Source organism: Polypterus senegalus, chromosome 5, assembly GCF_016835505.1.
Source record: "Polypterus senegalus isolate Bchr_013 chromosome 5, ASM1683550v1, whole genome shotgun sequence".
NCBI classification, from domain to species: Eukaryota; Metazoa; Chordata; class Cladistia; order Polypteriformes; family Polypteridae; genus Polypterus; species Polypterus senegalus.
In genome coordinates this window covers 24201886-24222623 of record NC_053158.1, presented here as the reverse complement: position 1 = coordinate 24222623, position 20738 = coordinate 24201886, and the positions used below count along the sequence as shown (strand labels likewise).

Genomic DNA, 20738 nt, shown 5'->3' with positions numbered 1-20738 from the left:
GGGTCACTGCAGGTACCACTAGAACTGGCATCTGACAAAATGCAATGATGCACTATAGTGCTGATTGAGAAGCTGAGATTCTCAGTTCATTGCTGGTTTTGGGAATATATTTTTTTTTTTGGGGGGGGGTATTCTCTGTGTAATGGATATTTCTATCTATCCATGTGAATTTCCCCTTGGGATTAATAAAGTATCTATCTATCTATCTATCTATCTATCTATCTATCTATCTATCTATTATCCACCCCGCTACTGTATATCCTAACTACAGGGTCATGGGGGTCTGCTGGAGCCAATCCCAGCCAACGCAGGGCGCAAGGCATGAACAAACCCCAGGCAGGGCACCAGCCCACCGTAGGGCATACACATACACACACACACACCAATCACATATTAGGGACAATTTAGAATCGCCAGTGCACCTAACCTGCATGTCTTTGGACTGTGGGAGGAAACCGGAGCACCCGAAGGAAACCCACGCAGACACGGGGAGAACATGCAGACTCCATGTAGGTAGGACCCGGGAAGCAAACCCAGGTCTCCTAACTGCAAGGCAGCAGAGCTACCCACTGCGCCACCGTGCTGCCCGTAATTGATATTTGCACAAGTTTACAGAGATACCCCACCCAAAAAACAACAACAACAACATTTATTTATATAGCAAATTTTCATACAAAAAGTACCTCAAAGTGCTTTACATACTGAAGAAAAGAAAAATAAAAGACAAAATAAGAAATTAAAATAAGTCAACATTAATTAACATAGAAAAGGAGTAAGGTCCGATGGCCAGGGTGGACAGAAAAAAATAAATAAAATCTGCAGGGGTTCCAGGCCACAAGACCGCCCAGTCCCCTCTGGGCATTCTACCTAACATAAATGAAATAGTCCTCTTTGTAGTTAGGGTTCTAACGGAAAAAAAATGCTACGATAGATCAAAAAGTAAAGTCAATACACAGTGACCATAGCGGATAGAAGCTGTGCAATACAACACGTTCTCAATGGCTTATGGGTAGATTGAACACACACAGCATAGCACTCTGCTGTTGTTCTAGTTGAAGACAAGGTCAAATGAACATGGACGCTCCACTGTGGGATTGCACCGTCATTCAACAGAATGCCCTGTGTGATTTTTTTTTAATAAGAATGGTGCGATCGTATTGGTGTGGTGTAGGTGCGAGTGGTAGCATGGCATAGGAGATCCATGGGCAGTTGATTGGCCTGGCATTCACATGCGGATGGGTGCAGCAGCCAACTGCCTCGTCAACACTCTGGAATCCATGAAGAGTGCTTTTGTATTCCCATCAACTTAAAAGAAGCCTGAGCAGGAGACAAAAGAGAGTCAAAAAACTTGAGGAGAAGCAACGCGGCATGGTGGTAAGGATGGCCCTATGGAGGAGTGAGCAAGCTGTGTGCCAAAGGGTGGATTGTCCTCTGCTGAGCAGTTTGTAGGAGCGAGGAGATCGTGAGGTAGCCTACCAGGGATCTCAAGGAGGGCAAGAGGAAGACAGACATTCAACAGACACCAAAGCAGGCAGTTGGGACGAGAGATGGAGAGAAGGACCGTAGCTGGCCACCTCCAAGACCTGCTGGGTGTGCTGGGCAGATGGAAGGAGAGCTGGGCTGGGAAGGCAAAGAATGGGAACCCAATATGTACAAGGTTCGATGTGTGGATTTTAATGATGTGATTAATTTATTGTTGACTGTTTTAAACTTCACAAGTACAGCACATGGCTATCGACAGTCCCAGGTTCAAGGGAGTATGGCAGCTGCAGCCAGCCTGGACCATCACTTGGTTCAGAGCAGAAGTGAAAACAGCATGACTCCACAGAAACCTTATGAATGGGTAGAAAGCTTTAAAGTGAAGTTCTAGCAACATCAAGCCCACTTTGGATTATGCTGTCCGCTGTTACTGCACATTTGGATACCAGCAATGGATCTGCACATGCCACAGTGCATGATGAGATGGGGCACCATAAAGTTTTTGTAAGATGGACGCACAGACAGCTTACTGATCTGCACAAGTCAACATCCTTTGGTGAATTTCAGCAGGTTTTACTCCCTCTGCCCAAAGAAATCTCACTATAGTGTGTTGTTCAACAATGGTGCAAATCTGCAGTGGAACGTCCATGTTCATTTGACTTTGGCTTCAACTAGACTAACAGCAGAGCGTTGCTCTGTGCATGTTCAAACTAACAAACATGTTGTATTGCATCACCATCTATGTATTCAACTGCCTTTACTGTTTAATTTAATTTTAAGTTACTTACCCCATGTGATGTGTAGTGATGGGCAGGAGAGACAGAGAGAGACATTGGCATTGCTGCACCCATCACACAATGAACCACGCACAATTATTGGGACCCGAGTGCAGCTGTGCAATGGGTGACACCTCAGCACCACACTGGAACAGTGTGAGGTTTTTTTGGAGTGCCAATTCTGGATGGGCAAGAAAAATGTTTAATTCCTGTATCCAGCAGGGATCATGTGCTCCAATGGAGGAGGTTCATTAGAGACTGCAGCCTGTACTAAACCCATAGATATATATTGTGAACCTTGAACCCGGACACAGACAGACTCGGATGCCAAAGGTCCCAAAACACACACAGTTTATTTTCTTTTTTCCACCACACAATGACACATTGTACAAATCACCAATAAATTTCTCTCTTTTCTCTCTCTCTCGCTTCTTCTTCCATCTCCACTCCTCACTTGCAAGCTCCATCCTCTACCTCCCAACTCCGGCTCCCTGAGTGGAATGAGGCGGCCTCCTTAGTACTGCACCGGGTGTGGTGGAAATGCTACAGACCACAGTTCCAGAGTTGTCCAGGTGCCCCCTAGTGGTGGCCATGTCCCCCCACCGGGTTGAGCTTCCAAGCTCCGTGGCCCCCATACCATCCAGGGAGGCTGCCTTCTTGTGTTCTGGGGGAGATACCGCTCCTCTCCTGGTCCTTCCCTTCTCCCAGTGTCCAGGTGGGGCAACATCCCCGGATGTCTGTCACAATATACATATCATTCCCTAGTGGTATGGCTGTGATGGAAAGAATCAGTAACACTAATGTAAGATTATAGTTGCTTCTGTTTAATATTGGTTTATCACTCTCAATGATATAATAGTCCAAGGTGAGCTATACTTGACCAAAGCATGATGCACTCTGGGTTTCCTACAATTAGTGCTAGTCCAGCCTTTAACAGAGTGTTTGTTGTTAAGCATGGCCACGGAGTGTTGTCTTCCATCCATAGGAAAGCTCTTGAGTTCCATACAGTTGTTTGATTTTTATACTTTCTCTTTGAACATGCAACCTCCAAGCATGGGTACCATTGGTTTAATGACAAGCATGACAAGCTTTCTTGGGAAACCTTAAAATAGCTGTCAACCCTGACAGCCCTGGCCATGATACTCATCATGACCAAACATGGCACATCAGTGCTATGTAACACTTGACTTATCTTGTCTCGCTGTCACGTTCACCCTGTCATTTAGATTCTCATTATAAACAATCTTATGTGTATGAATAACCTTTACAGATCGCAGTGGCACACTAAACACTTTTGCCTGCAATTCCAAATTTTCATGGAGAATGGAGATAACAAAGCATCTGTGGAGACCAATGCTAGACAGCAGCAAATAATATCAAAAATATCTCATGTCACATGTGTTACATATTCCACATGTCAAATCATCCAGTTGTATATTCAGTTTGGCTAAATTATTTCTAAATGAACACTTTACCTAGCAAATTAATTATTTTTATATCTAATGGTTAAAGCTAAAAAAAACTTTGAAATGTACTGCAAATGCACAAGCCAAAGGAATTTTTAAGTCCAAGTCACGTTACGCTACTTTCTGCTGTAGGGTGTGTCACATTTCCCGGTTACAGTCACTGACCTCATCGCTGCACGATGTCACATTACACGACTGGTTCACACATTTACTGACTGAGTGCTGATCTTTCAGCGCGGTTGCGTTCGCCCCATTTTCTGATAGCAAACAGAGTGTTACCTGACAGAGCAGTGCTTTATGGAGGGCTGTCATCTGCAGCGAGCTCAGCAGGAATCTCAACCCTTTATTTATTTTGTTGATTATGATATAGTACTAGGAGGCTTTGCCCCCTGCTCACTTCGCTCGCCAACCCCCTGGCCTGCGCCACATGCTAGCCTCTTTGCGGTTCTGTTTGTCACATATGGGGATGCAGTTGTACAATTTAAACAGATTGTTATTTTCATGGGAATTGTTATATATGCATAATAGAACTAACTATTTTACATTACAGCAAGTAATTAACCATATTAAAAAATAGTAAAACGTAATCATTTGAAAGTAAATTATGTTTCATGTTGCGTAATATGATTTTGTTCTACAAATACTTTTTAAACTTACACTTTTACAGTAAGACTTCAGTAAAAACAATTTTTTGAGTTAAATCTTTGTCAATATTGCATTGAATTTTGATTCGGTATTTGGACTTTCATCGTGAGAACAGAACATATAACTGCCCTTGATTGAAATTCGTTTCTTTCTCTCTATTAAGTAAAACGATTTTTTCGAATGTTAGGCTCTGTGATTTGCTAATTGTCTTTGCAAAAGCTATTCTAACGTGAAACTGTTAACGTTTCGATATGAATGGCTTGTAAAGATCTCCTTTGTTATCTAATGTTATCTGAGGAAGATGTACTACATTACCTGTCTTGGCTACATCCTTCTTTCTACAGAAATTAGTGCCGTGGAAGACCAGATGGTGTTAACGCTTGTAGATATTCTTCAGGATATTGTAAGTTAATGTTTTCATCTTCCACCTGATCACCACCAACTGTTTCAGCATAGTCTATTGATACGCATTTAAACAATTTGCCGTGTAAACAATCAACATTTTTGGCGTTAATTCATTTGACTTCATCGTTTCTCGTTGCTAGGATTTCCTGTGTACTCATTTTTTCTGTTGATAACCCTTTGAGATAAAATTCTTCAATAAGCTTTGGACATAATAAGTCTTCTTTACTTAAAGTGAGGAAAACGTTAAAATATATGAGTGCTGAGAGAGCAGGAACTGTGTCTGTCAAAAGGATTCACACAAATGAGAGGTGAGAGTACTGCGTGCGAGTTTGAATATGGTTGAGAGGAGGGCGTGACTTGAAAAAATCTCATTTCAAAAGTCTCGTCTCACAGGACTTGAAAAAATCTCTTGAAAAAGTCTTGTTTTTTTATATAATAGAGAGATGTAAAATATGAGGGATCAGTGAGATGAGCTTCTGTTCTATTTGTGAAGTCAAAAACACTTGCATTCTATGTATATATTCTACATATATTGTACTTCATCGGTTTATTTTGTTGTCAGCTGTCCTGCCTACGCAGCCCGTCCCTCCGATTAGCGAAAAATTCAAACATGTGTGATTGCATCCTAGCCAGTCGCAGACTAGTTGGTCTTGAGTCATTAGGCACGTCACACTAGGCAATCGTGTTCACAGGAGCGCACTGCTGACTACCTCCATAAATGTAGGCTATGACTGAAAATCGCTCGAAAATCGACACGGGCGTTAACCCATTGTTAAACAAATCAGAGCGGTGCAAACATGCTCACACGTGACCAGGCTAATCAAATGAAAACCCATCTCTTCCCATCATTCACTGCTCTAGTGCCCTGTCTTCATTTCAAAAGCTCATTCCAACGTGAACAGGTTTCCTCTGTGCCCCTTGCTCTGATGTTCCCAAAGTATGTATTTAATAATATTTTTGCCAAAAATGCATGCGTTTTGCCTGTGGTGAGAGTGTGACTGGATGAACTGAAAGGTGGATCCTGTGACATGAGATTTTTTCATAGATATTTTTATATTTGATGTTCTGTCACGCACTTAGTCTCCATAGACACCTATCTTGTCAAAATGTTTGTTATCTTTGTCCTCCATTAAACTTGACATTATAATTTTTTCTCGGCTATCAATGCAAACTACATGGGGGTAAATATCATACTAAAAATATATCATTTTTGGGTGGAGTATTTCTTACAGGCAGGTCAGGGCTCTCAGGGACTGGAGCCAATCCCAGAGCTATGATCACAGACAGGAAAAGTGGGAATGTTTGATTTTTTGTTTTTTTTATGAATGTACTTCAGACTCAAAGAAAGGTTGCCTGTTGCTTCTGAAAGCAAACTTGACTTTTTCAGGCTCAGAAGTCCAACCTGTGGTCCCCAAGCCATTCCAGATGGCCACGTCATGACATCATTATTATATTACATTATTTGGACATGGTTGAGTTTTTGATGCTGGCACCAATCTCCAGTTCCCAAATTAGGTGTGCAAGTAATACGGCATAAGACAGAACCATAAAAGGGGGGCCGGTCCATCACAGTAAATCCTAAATTAAAAACCTCATTCAAAAACTCCCATCCTGTCGCCCCAGAAACCATACACTTTAATGACGTATTAAAATGTTCTTTTAGAGGAATGCTTAAATGAAGTTCAACGCACTTTTTTAAAAAGAAACACGATGCTGGAAAAATCAGAGTGCTCTAAGAGATACCCTTTTATAATAAGAGTAAGCAGGCAGTGTTCGAATGAACTACGCACGATAGACTTACCACTTAGTGGAACCTGATTAAATCTGTTTACCACAATATTCTCTTTTAAATTAATATCTTTACAGAATGCATCCCATTTTTGGGCTTTTTATAGGCTCTTGCAGCTCTTATTGTTCTAATTAGTCTCTGAAAGAAAATAGGATTATGATGTTTGTCAGCCTCAGGATACAAACAGAAATTGTGTCTATGCCAAAGATCTTGGCTTCCTGAAAAATGTGATGCATTCATATTTGAAATGCATTGCTGTTATAATTAAAATATATTTCTTAAAGAAAAATCAATATGGTGTCTATGTGCCTAGTTTACCTTTTATCTGCAACATAAAAATACATAATTAAATTGTAGTTATAATATTCAGGTAATTCCTATGAAAATACATCGAAAGCAGAGAGATTAAAGGGCTGAAGTTACAATGCACTGGCGGCACCAGCATTCCTCTTATATGAGTCCGTCACTTGAGAAACAGAGAATAGAAACACTGAAACAAAATGTTAAATATTCAATTGTCAAGTAGAAATACAGCGGACTTTGAAAATATTCAGAGCCCTTCACTTCCTGCATGCTTTATTGTGCTGCAGATTTAACTGACAATGGATACATTTGCTGTTTTTGTCCATCAAGATACACTCAATAACCCATAATGACAATGTGAAAACATTTTAAAGAGTGGTTTGCTAAAGTGGGCAGCACGGTGGCGCAGTGGTAGCGCTGCTGCCTCGCAGTTAGGAGACCTGGGTTCGCTTTCTGGGTCCTCCCTGCGTGGAGTTTGCATGTTCTCCCCGTGTCTGCGTGGGTTTCCTCCCACAGTCCAAAGACATTCAGGTTAGGTGTATTGGCGATCTGAAATTGTCCCTAACGTGTGCTTGATGTGTGTGTGTGTGTCCTGCGGTGGGCTGGCACCCTGCCTAGGGTTTGTTTCCTGCATTACGCCCTGTGTTGTCTGGGATTGGCTCCAGCAGACCCCCGTGACCCTGTATTTAGGATATAGCATGGATGGTTTGCTAAAGTGTTAAAAAATCAAAATCTGAAATCCCTCATTCATATAAGTATTCAGATATTTATTAAAGCCCCTTTGGCAGCAAGTCAAGCTTTGGGTCTTCTTGGTGAGTCTCTACAGGCTTTGCACACCTGGATTTGGGCCGTTTATCTATCGAGTTCTTCCTGGCAGATCCTCTCAAGCTCAGGTAGCCTTTTTTGTGATACTCCCAGCCATGATAGGGCCACCTGTTAGCCAATCATCTGTTTACCTGTAGAAAATATGGGATGTTCCTTCATAAGCCTTGTTCACACATTTGTCTTTGCCTGTGTTCTTTACTAAGGCTGCTGTAATACGAAGCGCAGCGGTAATATCAGTCCTGTTTATGACTCTCATTCACATCACTGCTGAGCAATGCTGTGCGTTTGTTTAAAAATGTGACTTTCTGCCCATTTTCCACATGAAGACACATTAAACCACAGCAGTGCTCTAGTTTGGAATTGCCTAACCCTAACCCTAACCCTAACCTAACCAATCTGTTAGTTAAATTCTTATTCAGACATGAAGGGGGTGCCACTGAGTCCCAAAGCCCCAAATACAAAGGCACCACCACTAGTCCCCAGCTCAAATAATGCTTTATGGTAACTATTACATAACAAGACCATAATAAACACTTCTTGAGGTCAGCTATTTATCTCTGTGCAGTGTGGAATATTGGCATGATGGGAAAAGTACTTGCTAATATGAACGATTCACTGATCTTATACTAAAATAGCCACATCCAGAGACATAGATCTTGTACTAAATATGGAATAGCAAGAGAAATGTGTCTCAGTTAATCGATCTCAGATTGCTCCAAAGCGACGTTCTGTTAGTAGGTCACATTTCAGAGATGATAAACACTTTACTGATGCTTTGTAAGAGTTATGATGAAATAAAAGAAGGCTTTGTTAAGGTCTTGTCACATACGCTAACAGTAAACGAGTAACAGAACCTAAACAGAAGGGATACCTAATTTATTTTAACTACCTTCACACGGGTTATTTCCAAGCTCACAGTCAAGCACAATTCCTTCTTCTTTCTCTTCCTTCCTCCTCTTCTTCCTCTTATTCCACTCCTCCAGGTGAGCTTTGCCCCAAGTCTGACTCTCCGAATGGATCTGAGGGGGCTCCTTTTATACCAGACCCGGGAGTACTTCTGGTGCCAGGGCATAGCCCATGAGAAGCTCTTTGGGGTCAGACAGAAGCTCCACAAAGTAGGCAGAACTTCTTCAGCAGCAGCCTCTGGTGGCGTTCATGGACCCCAACTGGGTTGTCCTTTGAGACTACAGGTCCCATGATACCCTGCTGGTGTCAAACTTGACAGGCACACTGGAGAAGCACTGCCATCTCCTTTGTGGGTGGAAAAACTGTCCTAGTTTGGGATAAGAATCATTAGCCATCTTTGCCGAGTAAAACAACACACTCCGACCCAGTCAGGATGCTGGTCCTTCCATTTACGATATTAAAAATAACTTGCAACAGAATGGCAGTCTGTCACACTGGAGGAATGTTTCAGATTAAATTAAATAAATGAATGCAAAAATAAATAAAAGTACTGTGAAATGTGCCAATAAATAAAGCAAAAGAGCATGAAATCCATCCATCCATCCATCCATTGTCTAACCCGCTGAATCCGAATAGGGTCACAGGGGTCTGCTGGAGCCAAGAGCATGAAATGTGAACGTAAAAAAATAAATGCTTCACAGAATTGTTTTTATTGCTTATTAAAATGACTTATTTAATTTTCTCTGTAATATTCCTTCAGACACATCTTGTAATATGGCTTGAATTCAATGTCACTTTCTCTCGTCAAAGCTGAGAGGTCGAGCCCTAGTGAGTGCTGTGCTTTAATTGGCGAACCGTCAGTACACCAGACTTAAATCTTCGGCTATCAAATGCCAGATTTACAGCAGACACTTCAGATGCAGCCTCCTCGTGATTAATTCGGAATTTCATACAGTTAAAGTAGGAATTCTGGGCAACTTTAGCTTGCATTCGAAGTCGACGTGCACCGTCACAACTTTGAGCGTGCGCATGAGCCACAAGATTCCCAAATCAATCAAAGCATAGACGGCCAATGCTGCAGATGACTGACCAATCAGAAAACTGCAGTCACTAGAGCCCGCCCACTCCGCTTTGACTAGCGAAAGTGACAGCCTTAAATTCAAGCTGTTCATGTTGCATTTGTAGGAGTGTTATGCGTAAAATTTAATAAAGAAATAAGCAACAAAAACATATTCTGCAACACTTTTATTTATTTACATTAAAAGTTCTTGTTCCTTTTGCTGTTTTTGTCACATTTCACAGTTCTTTTATTAAGTTGTGTATTTATTTTATTTAAGTTTGTCTAAAATATTCTTCCATTTATCTCACAGGATCCACTCTCACTCACTCACACACACACACACACAGCAGCCAGTTTGAAATCACTGATTATCCTAACCAGCATGTCTTAGTGGATTTATATTCTTATCCCGATCATTTATATACAGGGCTGCTCATATTTATGTATATGACATTTCACAGGCTGTAGCATTTAAACTACTACGTGAAAAGTATTGAAAATGGCATCACCGTGTAGCCTGAGAATGGGAGTAACAATGTGCTGGACTACACCAGACTTTTTTCCTTTGGGGTTACCTAAAAGACAATGTGTACCAACATCGCATCCACAATGTGGCTGAGCTCCGTGCAGCTATCACAGAAGAACTTCAGAGGATACCAGCACAGATGTGCCAGGCTGCCTGTGACAAAGTTGCTCTTCATCTTTAGGCGTGTATTGATCTGGATGACGCATTGGTGGACCACGCCATGGAGAACAGGGGATGAAAAACCATCGAAGGTTCTTAATGTTCATGTTCCATTATGTTACTTGATAATAACATTGGTAGTTTCCTGACAATATGGCATTTTCAATCATATACATAAATATGGGCCACCCTGTATATTACAAACAGCTCTCACTAGAATGCCAGTCTATCACAGGATCCACACAGACACACACAAAGGAGACGATTTGGAATGACAGATTCACTTAACCAACATGTCATAGCAGACGTGGGAGGAATATCTGAGTATGAAGTAGGGTGTTGTACCGTGTTAGCCATTATGAATGTAGTGAGAAGTCAAGCAAAATGACACCTTTTATTGGCTAACTAAAAAGATTACAATATGCCAGCTTTCGTGGCAACTCAGGCCCCTTCTTCAGACAAGATGTCATGAGTTATATGAGCTTGAGTTGCCTCAAAAGCTGGCATATTGTAATCTGTTTAGTTAGCCAATTAAAGGTGAGACTTAATAGGAAACCCATGCAGATTCTGGCAGATTGTGGGCACAGGACTTAAGCTGAGGCTGCTGCGGCTGTGCAATTGTTGTGCTGCCTACTGTGCCCCCCATGAGATAACAGTTGTCATTTAAACTTTCAGTAAAGGGGGATGCAGTGAGCATTGGTGCATATCCATATGAAATGGGTGGTATCTGACAGGGTCACTGCTTAGCTATGCTGTCTTTTAAAGAGCGGAATTGGTCAAAAGCTGGACAAAATTTAAAATGTGAAAGTGGACACCAGCAATGGGCTTCTTAATGTAACCTATACACTGGAATAGCTTTATGGAGAGCCACTAATAGAGACTTTTATGACCTATAATACTCTCCAAGGAAGTAAAAATCTTGAGTTACAAGATGGAGCTGTAGCCCTGGAGCACGTACTCCATAGATCTACCAACACCTCTAGTGGGATAAAACCAAAAAGGGACTCTTCTAAAGGAACTTGAAGTGTGGAGTCCAAGATTAGGTGTGAGAGGGAGAACAGGAAGAAGAGGCTGAAGGATACGGGAGACATCCCGTCACACAGAGACACAGAGACAGACCGAGAGGCAGCAAATTCTTTCATATTTTATTTTTTATAGGGACACCTGTACCCTGCCCTGTGGTGGGCTGGCGCCCTGCCCGGGGTTTGTTCCCACCTTGCGACCTTTGCTGGCTGGGATTGGCTCCAGTAGACCCCCGTGACCCTAATTTAGGATATAGCCTGTTGGATAATGACTGACTGACACCTGTACCCTTGCCTATCTATGCAATTATCTAATTAGCCAATCACGTGGCAGCAATGCAAAGTGTAAAAACCATGCGGGCACAGGCCAGGAGCTTCAGTTAATGTTCACATCAAACTCCGGCAATGAGGGGGTAAAATTTGCTTTCTAAGTGATTTTAACTGTGGCACGATTGTTGGTGCCAGACGGGCAGGTTTGAGTATTTCTGTAACTGATGATCTCCTGGGATTTTCTTGCACAACAGTCTCTAGAGTTTACACGGAATGCAAAAAACATCCAGCGTGCGGCAGTCCTTGTTAATAAGAGAGATCAGAGGAGAACAACCTGACTAGATGAAGCTGACAGAAAGGACCACTCTGTATAACTATGGCGAGCAGAAAAGCATCTCAGCAGGCACAACACGTCAAATGTTGGGGTGGATGGGCTACAACAGCAGAAGACCATGTTGGGTTACACTCCTGTCAGCCAAGAATAGAAAGCTGAGGCTGCGGTGGGCACAGGATCACCAAAACTTGGCAGTTAAAGATTGAAAACATATAGCCTGGTCTGATGAATGTCAACCAACCTGCCTTGTGTCAACAGTCCAGCCTGGTGGCGGAAGTGTAATGATGTGGGGAATGTTTTCTTGGCAAACTTTGGGCCCGTTGATACCAATCAATCATCACTTGAATGCCACGGCCTATTGGACTGTTTTTTCCGACTCTGTGTATCCTTCATGGCCACAATGTGCCTCTCTTGCAATGGTTACTCCCACCATGATAATGCACCAGTTCACAAAACAAACGTTGTCTCAAGCTGATGGTAAGCTCAATGGGATGTAGCAGAATGGGAGATTGGTGGCATGAATGTTATGTCATGGCATTTTCTAACCCTCTTAATCCAGACCAGTCTTGGGGTGGGAACGGAGCTTATCCCATATAGCACAGGGGCACAAGGCAGGAACAAACCTTGAACAGGGCACCATACCAACGCAGGGAACCTCACAAATCTTTAGAAGTTGTGTGATGCAACCATATCAACATGGACCAGAATCTTAAAGGAGTCTTTCCAACACCTTGTGGAGTCCATGGCATGAAGAATTGAGGATATTCTTTCAATACGACGGTACTATGAATGCACCCCAGCCTGCAGAAATGCTTATATGCGTCTTGGATGTTTTTTCTTAGAAAATAAATACCGTTAATTAAAATAACAAATAGGTAACAAAATATAGTACGTCTCACTTCAGTCATCCTCATTTCTGTTCTGTCTGAATTTTCCGCGTGGAGGCTTTGAGCTGGACTTGTGCGTGTTTAGATGTTGCCAAGGTGTCAAATGCTTCCACCGTGTAAACCAAAATGCGACAATTTTCAGCCTGTCATTGCAATGAAAGTCAATAACCCTAGTTTAGCATAAGAGCAGACAGCACATCTCCCCGGGGACATGTCAGACACAAGCAAGCCGTGTTATTTGTGTTACCTTTAGCTAGCTGGTGCTGCTTACATTCCAATAAATGTAATTACGGGCGGTGTAATCGCTAGGGAAACTTACGAGACAAGACATCCAGGACTGTTGCTAAGTGTGAAGCCACTGAGGAGGAACAAAAAACAACAACTAAAAAAAATAACCAAAAAAAAATAATAAAAAAGCATTGCTTCTAAAGATGGAAGCCCTGGAAGACAACTCCATGCTAATTGTTTTATTTTTATTCTCATTCCATTTTATAAAAATGAAACTCATTATCGTCTATGGTGTCGTCTGCCAGATGATGTGTGCTTTTGTGATAATAATCTGCCAAGAAAAAAAAAACTGAGAAGATACAAGCAGTTCTTTCACATTACGTTATCAACTGAGAGGTGTAACATTTCTCATTGCTGATGATCAAGTGAAAGAGACAGCATCGAGGTGGCGGCCCAGGCAGCAGCACGAATGACACAAGTCAACTTGGGTTTTCCCTGCGGAAATGAATTCGCTAGTCGAGCCTCCCACGGAGTCAACATCCGTTGTACCTTTGCAGTGTAATCACTCGGGGTGCAGCGAGAAGTCCAGTGGCACCGTGCGTGGTACACAAGGCTTTGGTCATGCAACTCTGTTGTGCTTCATCACTTTACAAGTGGCTTCATTTTCCAGGGGACCAATACATTGTTGTTAGCAGGACTTGATACGGGACAAAGACTCAAAGCAAAACTCCTTCGCGATTCTGAATTTATTTTAACATGTGTGCTGGTGAGTGACACAGTGGCGCAGGGGCTAGTGCTGCTCTCCTCTGCATCTGAGTCACACAACGATCACCGTCAGTGTCAGGTTCTCATGGCTTTCCCTGTGTCTGCTGGTGTGTCTTTGTATCGTCCTCAAAGGTCCTTAAGACCTGCTCATTAAATTACTTGGCCCCGCAAAGTCTCTTTACCAAAGTTTTGTATTTTACTATTGGGGTTTAATTCTGCACCCAGTTTGGAGCTGCTTGGTCTCTCCTATTAACCCATCAAATCCAGTGTAGCTGCCCCATGGGTCACTTCTCTTCTTCATTTCACAGCAGTAACACTAAAATGAAGTGCTAAGAGAGTTGGACATTTCGTATCTTGGATGTAGTGCAGAGCTGAAATACTATCTATCTATCTATCTATCTATCTATCTATCTATCTATCATATAGTGCCTTTCACATCTATCTATCTATCTAGTGCCTTTCATATCCCTCTCTCTCTATCTATCAATTATATAGTGTCTTTCAGATCTATCTATCTATCTATCTATTATATACTGCCTTTCAAATCTATCTACAGTATCCATCTATCTAGTGCCTTTCATATCTCTCTATCTATGAATTATATAGTGCCTTTCATATCTATCTATCTATCTATCTATCTATCTATCTATCAGGTGAGTACCCCAGATATATTTTTTTTTACATATATTTTGAGGTTGCCCCCCAGACTCAGCATTGCTGTATTTCTCTCGACTGTCTTTCACATGAACATTCCTTTCCTTTTTTAAAGATTTTCTCTTAATGGACTTGTTGTCTCTCCTTCTCTCTTCTGTCCGGCAAAGACTGTTTTGTCAAGGCGCAATAGCTGTAGTGATATCCTTAGCTCCTCGCTGGTAACCTGATGTTTCTATCTTGGGAAGCCTCATTTTTCAATCTTACTCTCCTGGAACTTCTTGGCAGCTGTGATCAATGGGACCTCCGTTTTTTATATTGGAAAGATGGTGTGTTCTGGTGGAAATTCTGCAGAGTTGGATGGCCTGTGGTTGCCATTCTTCTCTTCTTCTTTCTTCCTAAATCTTATCTAATTCTAGTGTTTTTGCGCTGTGTTTCACTTTGAGGATTTCCTCACACAGTTTTTCTTTTCATTTTTTACCAGGGGACATTTTGAGGGAGGGTGGGGTAGGGCAGTGTTTTTACTGTTATTACTGTCTGTTGTGACTCCATTTCCACTACTTATTGTGTAACCAGGAGACGTCATGGCAGACAGGCTCATAATGGCAGACAGGCAAAGGTCAGAACTGAAAAGATTATAATAACCAGCAAACAAAACATGAGAGCAAATCTAAAGAGAGGTCAGGAACAGAAGGAAGTCAAAACTAAAATGAAACCTAGTGCTAGGCTCACTTGATTAACAGTGGCTTGGTGACACAGGCTGTCACTCCTGATAGTCCAGATGAGCTGAGACCAAAGCCTTGTCCAGGAATCGGGCTGCATGCTCTGTAAAGTATCTTAGCGGATGTCGCATGAAGTGAATCTGCAGACACTGACAGACCATAGCTGCATTGTGCCTGAAGGACAGCTGGTCATTGATCACCACCCAGAGGTTTCATACCAACTTAGTTCTGTAGAAACTCCTTTCTGGGTTTTTTTGGTCTAAGGGATCTGTGTCTCTTAACAAAGTTAGTTTTCAATGTTATTTGTTTTTTGTGTATTTTTGATTTTCGACCTTTTATACCACTATTTTGTCTTTTGTGGAAGTTGCCATTCTGTGTACCCGTCGTGTGGACTTCATGATGTACTGTATAACACTGTATTTTACAATCATAACAATCAGTTTGGTGTGAGGACAGGGGCACAGGTCAGTTGGCACAGGCACTTGTCGTGTGCGTTTTGTTACCCATATTTGACACTCTGCAGATGGGCCTGCTCTTCTTCTTCTTCTTCTTCTTATTCCATTGAGCTGCCTCAGCAAAGTGCTTGATGTGCAGCAGATGCTGCTGCTGTTCTTTGCCATTCTACCATATCACCCTCTCTAGATGTTTGCCATAAGACAGACGCAAACCCCAATAACTTCATAGAGTTTGCCACTACACAATTTTTTTGCTTTACAAGCACATATCACATGGTAAACGTTTGATTAAGACCCAAAGTAAGCTTCTAGCCACAGTGGACCACAAGTCATTGCATGACACAAACATTTTATATATCTCTCTCTATATATAACATCCAACGTCTGTCTTGTCTATATGTCTGCTTATCAAGAGAAAACTACATAATGGATTTAGATTGGGTTTTTTTCTATAATTTGAATTTGCGACTTCTCTTATTGTGCTAAGTATCATAGTTCACTTGCAGTACCAATTTATTTGCTCAATTGTGAGAGAGACTCAGTGGGCCTAGGAGAGTAGGCAGGGCTCTCCTCACTCACGCCTATCTTACATCCAGTTAGCTAGTGAACGAGAGAGAACTACTTAACGGATTTTTCTAGAATTTGCTTGAACATTCCAATTGATTTTGCGACTTCCCTCATCACTCATAGTTCGCTTGCAGGAGCGATATATTCACGCTAATCTGAGACGGAGGGGAGGAGGAAGCATAAAGCCAGGAGTAGGGAGCCGGGCAGGGCCCTCCTCGCTGTCCTGTTTCAGTTCTACGCGGGATGAAGCCACGGGGGACAGCTAGTACTGTATAAACTAGATATGCTACGTGTCTAAGATAGGTTGAAATCTTAGTAATCTCCATGAAATGCATAATCTTGAGTAATTGAACCATGCAATGCATATGTCTCTGTTGTATGCCATTTGGTATGAGATTTGTAAAAGCAGTGTTAAGGTGTGTGATGTGCCATCTGTTGGAGTGTAAGAGACAAATCAATGAGAAAGACACACAGACACTTATCCTATTCATTAAGGTGGATTATTAAAATTATTAACCCATTATTTTGAAAGTGATTGATCTTTTGTGTAAAATGATTAAGTTAAGTGAAACATTAAGCCTAGGCCATCTTTAGCCCAGAACTTGACTCTTGTAAGATGTTTAAACTCCATGTACAGCCAACTGTGTAAACAGGCTGATGTAGAAGACATCATCTTCCACCTTCATTCAGTTACCATCTATCTGTCTTGTCTTTTTACAGTGGGACGGAGTTGGCCCTCTACCAGAATGTGCAGAGCCTCCGAAAGGGATCCAGATGCTGTGGCACCCTTCAATAGTCAAACCCTACCTCACGCTCCTGTCAGAGTGCTCCAATCCCGACACGTTGGAAGGAGCTGCAGGAGCTTTACAGAACTTAGCCGCCGGGAGCTGGAAGGTGAGAGAACATCCAACTTAGCTTTCGTCAGCTGGGATTGGCTCCTTTGTAGAACTGTGAGCGTCCAATGTTCACATCTGGGGACATTGGTATTATAAACCTGTTGCTAGATTTGATTTTTTGTTTTGTTTTTTTATTCACTTTGACAAACAATCTTTATTTCATTTGCCCTGGTAAGAGTTGGTGGATGCTGAGAAACTAGGATGAAGAGCAGGGCAATTTATCTTTTTTGAAAGCACAGAAGAAGTTAAAAGTGCAAATTTGTCAAGATCAAATCGTACATATATTGAAAAGACGATATTTAATAATTAGTGGGCATGAAAGGCCTTTTAAAGAATACAATATAATTTATAAAAAGATGAGGGGAAGAAGAAAATCAGCTGCCATTAATAATTATAATAATAATAATAATACATTTTATTTAAAAGAACCTTTCAAAATACCCAAAGACACTGAACATTAGTTAGTATAAAACATTAAAACATATCATTAAACAGTCCAAATATGTATACATAGTTAACAAATTCTACAAAAAGCAATAATAAAAACCGTGAGTGGTCTCCCCAGGACTTTCTCGTATACTCAGATATGGGGATGGATATTTGAGGAGTAAACTGCAAGACAATGATTATATTTTTAGATTATGTACATTAAAGAACCTTTAACAATAAATCAAATCAATTTAATAATATATTGAACAATTATTCTAAAAGTAAAGTTGAATAAATCAGACTCTGCAGCTGTATGCATTAAAGGTAAAGTACCACTACCAGTTAGTGGAAATAGCCCAAAAGTTGATAGAAATCTACGTTTTTGTACCAAATACTTGTATGCAAAATTTGGTTAACCTAAGTGAAAGCGTACTCAAAGTATCGTGTTTATACACACACACACAGACGCAGACTGGTATTTTCGGACTCAGGAAGATCTAAAACGTCGAGATTCATCCAAATCTCAAAATAAAATTTTTGGAGGATTCCAATACTTTCCCTAAACTTCATATACAAGAAAGTCAGGGAGGTCTAAAACATCACGTTTCATCAAAATCTCAACATCAAAGTCTTTGGACGATTATAATACTTTCCCTATACTTTGTATACGAGAAAGTAAAAAAATAAGTTTAAATTTAAAAACAGAAAGTGAGCTACAAATTTCAAACTCTAAAGGCAGGACATTCCACAGTGGTGGGCCCGATACGCTGTCACCCATAGTACACAGTCTGCACAGGGGGGTAACAGCATAGAATCAGAAGAGTGAAGGGAGTGTGAGGAAACATACGGGATCAACAAGGACAACAGGTAAGGTGGGCTCAGACCATGAAGGGCCTTAAAAATGAGGAGGAAATGTTTATATTGGATGCGAAATTGGACAGGTCACCAAAGTTTTTTGAAGTGTTGGAGTAAACATGCTCCTATGGTTTTTAAAGTAGTAACAATCCATGTCGTTGAATTTTGCACATACTGTAGTCTGTTCAGGCTCATGAGGGGACAATGAGGGTCTCTGCTGCAGTAACCGAAATAAAAGGACTCAACCGTGAGATTGGCTTAAGATGGAAAAAGATTACCTTGGTAACATTAGGCGGCCCACGAAAAGGGGTCCCTCCTCCACCGAGACTCTTTTTTCGTGGGCCACCCTGTATAATTAATATGTGGCCTAAAGGAGAGTGTGGGATCTAAAGTAACACCACAATGTTTGACCTGTGCAGACAGAGATGTAATTAATCTCTAATAGAAGAAAATGAAAAAAGTTACTTCATGTCAAACTTTATTGTTAACCAGCTAACATAGCTGAAATACCCGGCATTGCCCAGGAGGAAAATAAAGGGTTTTTTTTAATTGTTTAAAAAAAATATAATTAAAAAAAAACACAACTTCAAAAATAAAAATAAATTAACAAACAATGAAGACTCACTAATGTGCTTGTCTTGCCGTCTAGTATGTATGTTATCATTCAGTTGACGCTCAGAACCGGCCAACTCTATTTAATTTCAAGAGTAACAATGGCTGCGGTGGCACTCAAACATAAAGAATGCTGGCAGTCACCTCCAGTTAGCCCTCTAGTGGTCGTTCTGAGTGTCAACTGGATGATAACATGCATACAAGACCACAAAATCACCCCCCACCTTACCCAGAAAGGGGCGGGTTAGGGTTGATTTCACCCTACAGTATTTTTAGTCGACCAATGAGAAACATGTTTACCGAGTTTCATGAAAATCACTCCAGCCATTCAGAAGTGATGCTGGAACATACATAGATACATACACACACACACACACTTACATTGACTTTTATATATACTAGGGGGCTTCGCTCACCCACCCCCGGGTTTGGTTTACTGGATATTTAAAGAGATTGTTATTTTCATGGGAATTGTCACATATGCATTATTTTCACTTTTACTTTAAAACTTTAGTAAAAACAATATTTGGAATTAACTTTTCTTCAAGATCACATTGAATTTTTATTCCGTGTGTAAAAGCTAGCCCGGTCACAGACAGACACGACAACAGAATGTCCAACACACACACATTTATTACACTATTTATACAACTATTTACAGTTTGCTCTCAGTCCTTGGTCCTTCTGGCCGCCTCCACTCCTGTCTCGCAAGCTCCGTCCTCTTCCACTGACTCCGGTTCCCTGAATAGAGTGAGGCGGCCCCATTTATCTTCTCCCATATGTGCTTCGGTTGCCTGACGATGAACTTCTGGCAGCACTTCCCAGTGTGGCAGAAGTGCTGCCCTTGCACCCGGAAGCACTCTGGGCATAAATTATCCCTGGTCTGTCAACACTTCCTGGTGTCCCAGAAGTGCTGTCCCCCAGGGATCAAGAACTCTCCGGGTGCCCAGGGAAAAGAAGTGCCACTCTTCCGATTCCTCCTTCCTCCAGGCATCACAGCGGGGCAGTGTTCCTGGCCGTCTATCACACGTGTTTGGACTTGCATCGTGACAATGCAACATATAACTGCCTGTGAGTGAATATCGTTTCTTTCTGAATAATAAATAAAACAACTTTTTCGAATGTTTCTCCATGCCATTATTCTTCGCTTTGTCGTTGATGTGTCATCTAGAACATATACAATTATCCATCCATCCATTTTCCAACCCGCTAAATCCAAATACAGGGTCACGGGGGTCTGCTGGAGCCAATCCCAGCCAACACAGGGTAGGAACCAATCCTGGGCAGGGTGCCAACCCACTGCAGGACACACACAAACACACCAAGCACACACTAGGGCCAATTTAGAATCGCCAATCCACCTAACATGCATGTCTTTGGATTGTGGGAGGAAACCGGAGCACCTGGAGGAAACCCACGCAGACACGGGGAGAACATGCAAACTCCACGCAGGGAGGACCCGGGAAGCGAACCCTTGTCTCCTAACTGTGAGGCAGCAGCGCTACCACTGCGCCACCGTGCCGCATATACAATTATTGTCCTGATAAAATTTATAAGAGCACAGGAACTGTGTCTGACAAAAGCATTCACACAACTGATGTTAGATGACCGCGGTCTTGTTAGACAAATAGTTGTAAGTAGGGCGTAACTTGAAAGAATCTCATGTTAAAAGTCTCAGTCTCCGATTCTTTTTGGAATCTTTTAAT

The 20738-nt window shown here is 41.6% G+C and overlaps 1 protein-coding gene across 7 annotated transcripts in view; it reads left to right on the top strand.

Annotated features, from left to right (window-relative positions):
- LOC120530167 (catenin delta-2) overlaps positions 1-20738 on the top strand; it is a 1616252-nt gene that overhangs the window by 1470496 nt on the left and 125018 nt on the right. For all 7 annotated transcript variants that reach the window (XM_039754393.1, XM_039754398.1, XM_039754395.1 and 4 more), the window contains one exon: positions 16961-17134. In XM_039754393.1, the coding sequence (XP_039610327.1) occupies positions 16961-17134 (174 nt within the window). The remainder of the gene's footprint in view (positions 1-16960; positions 17135-20738) is intronic.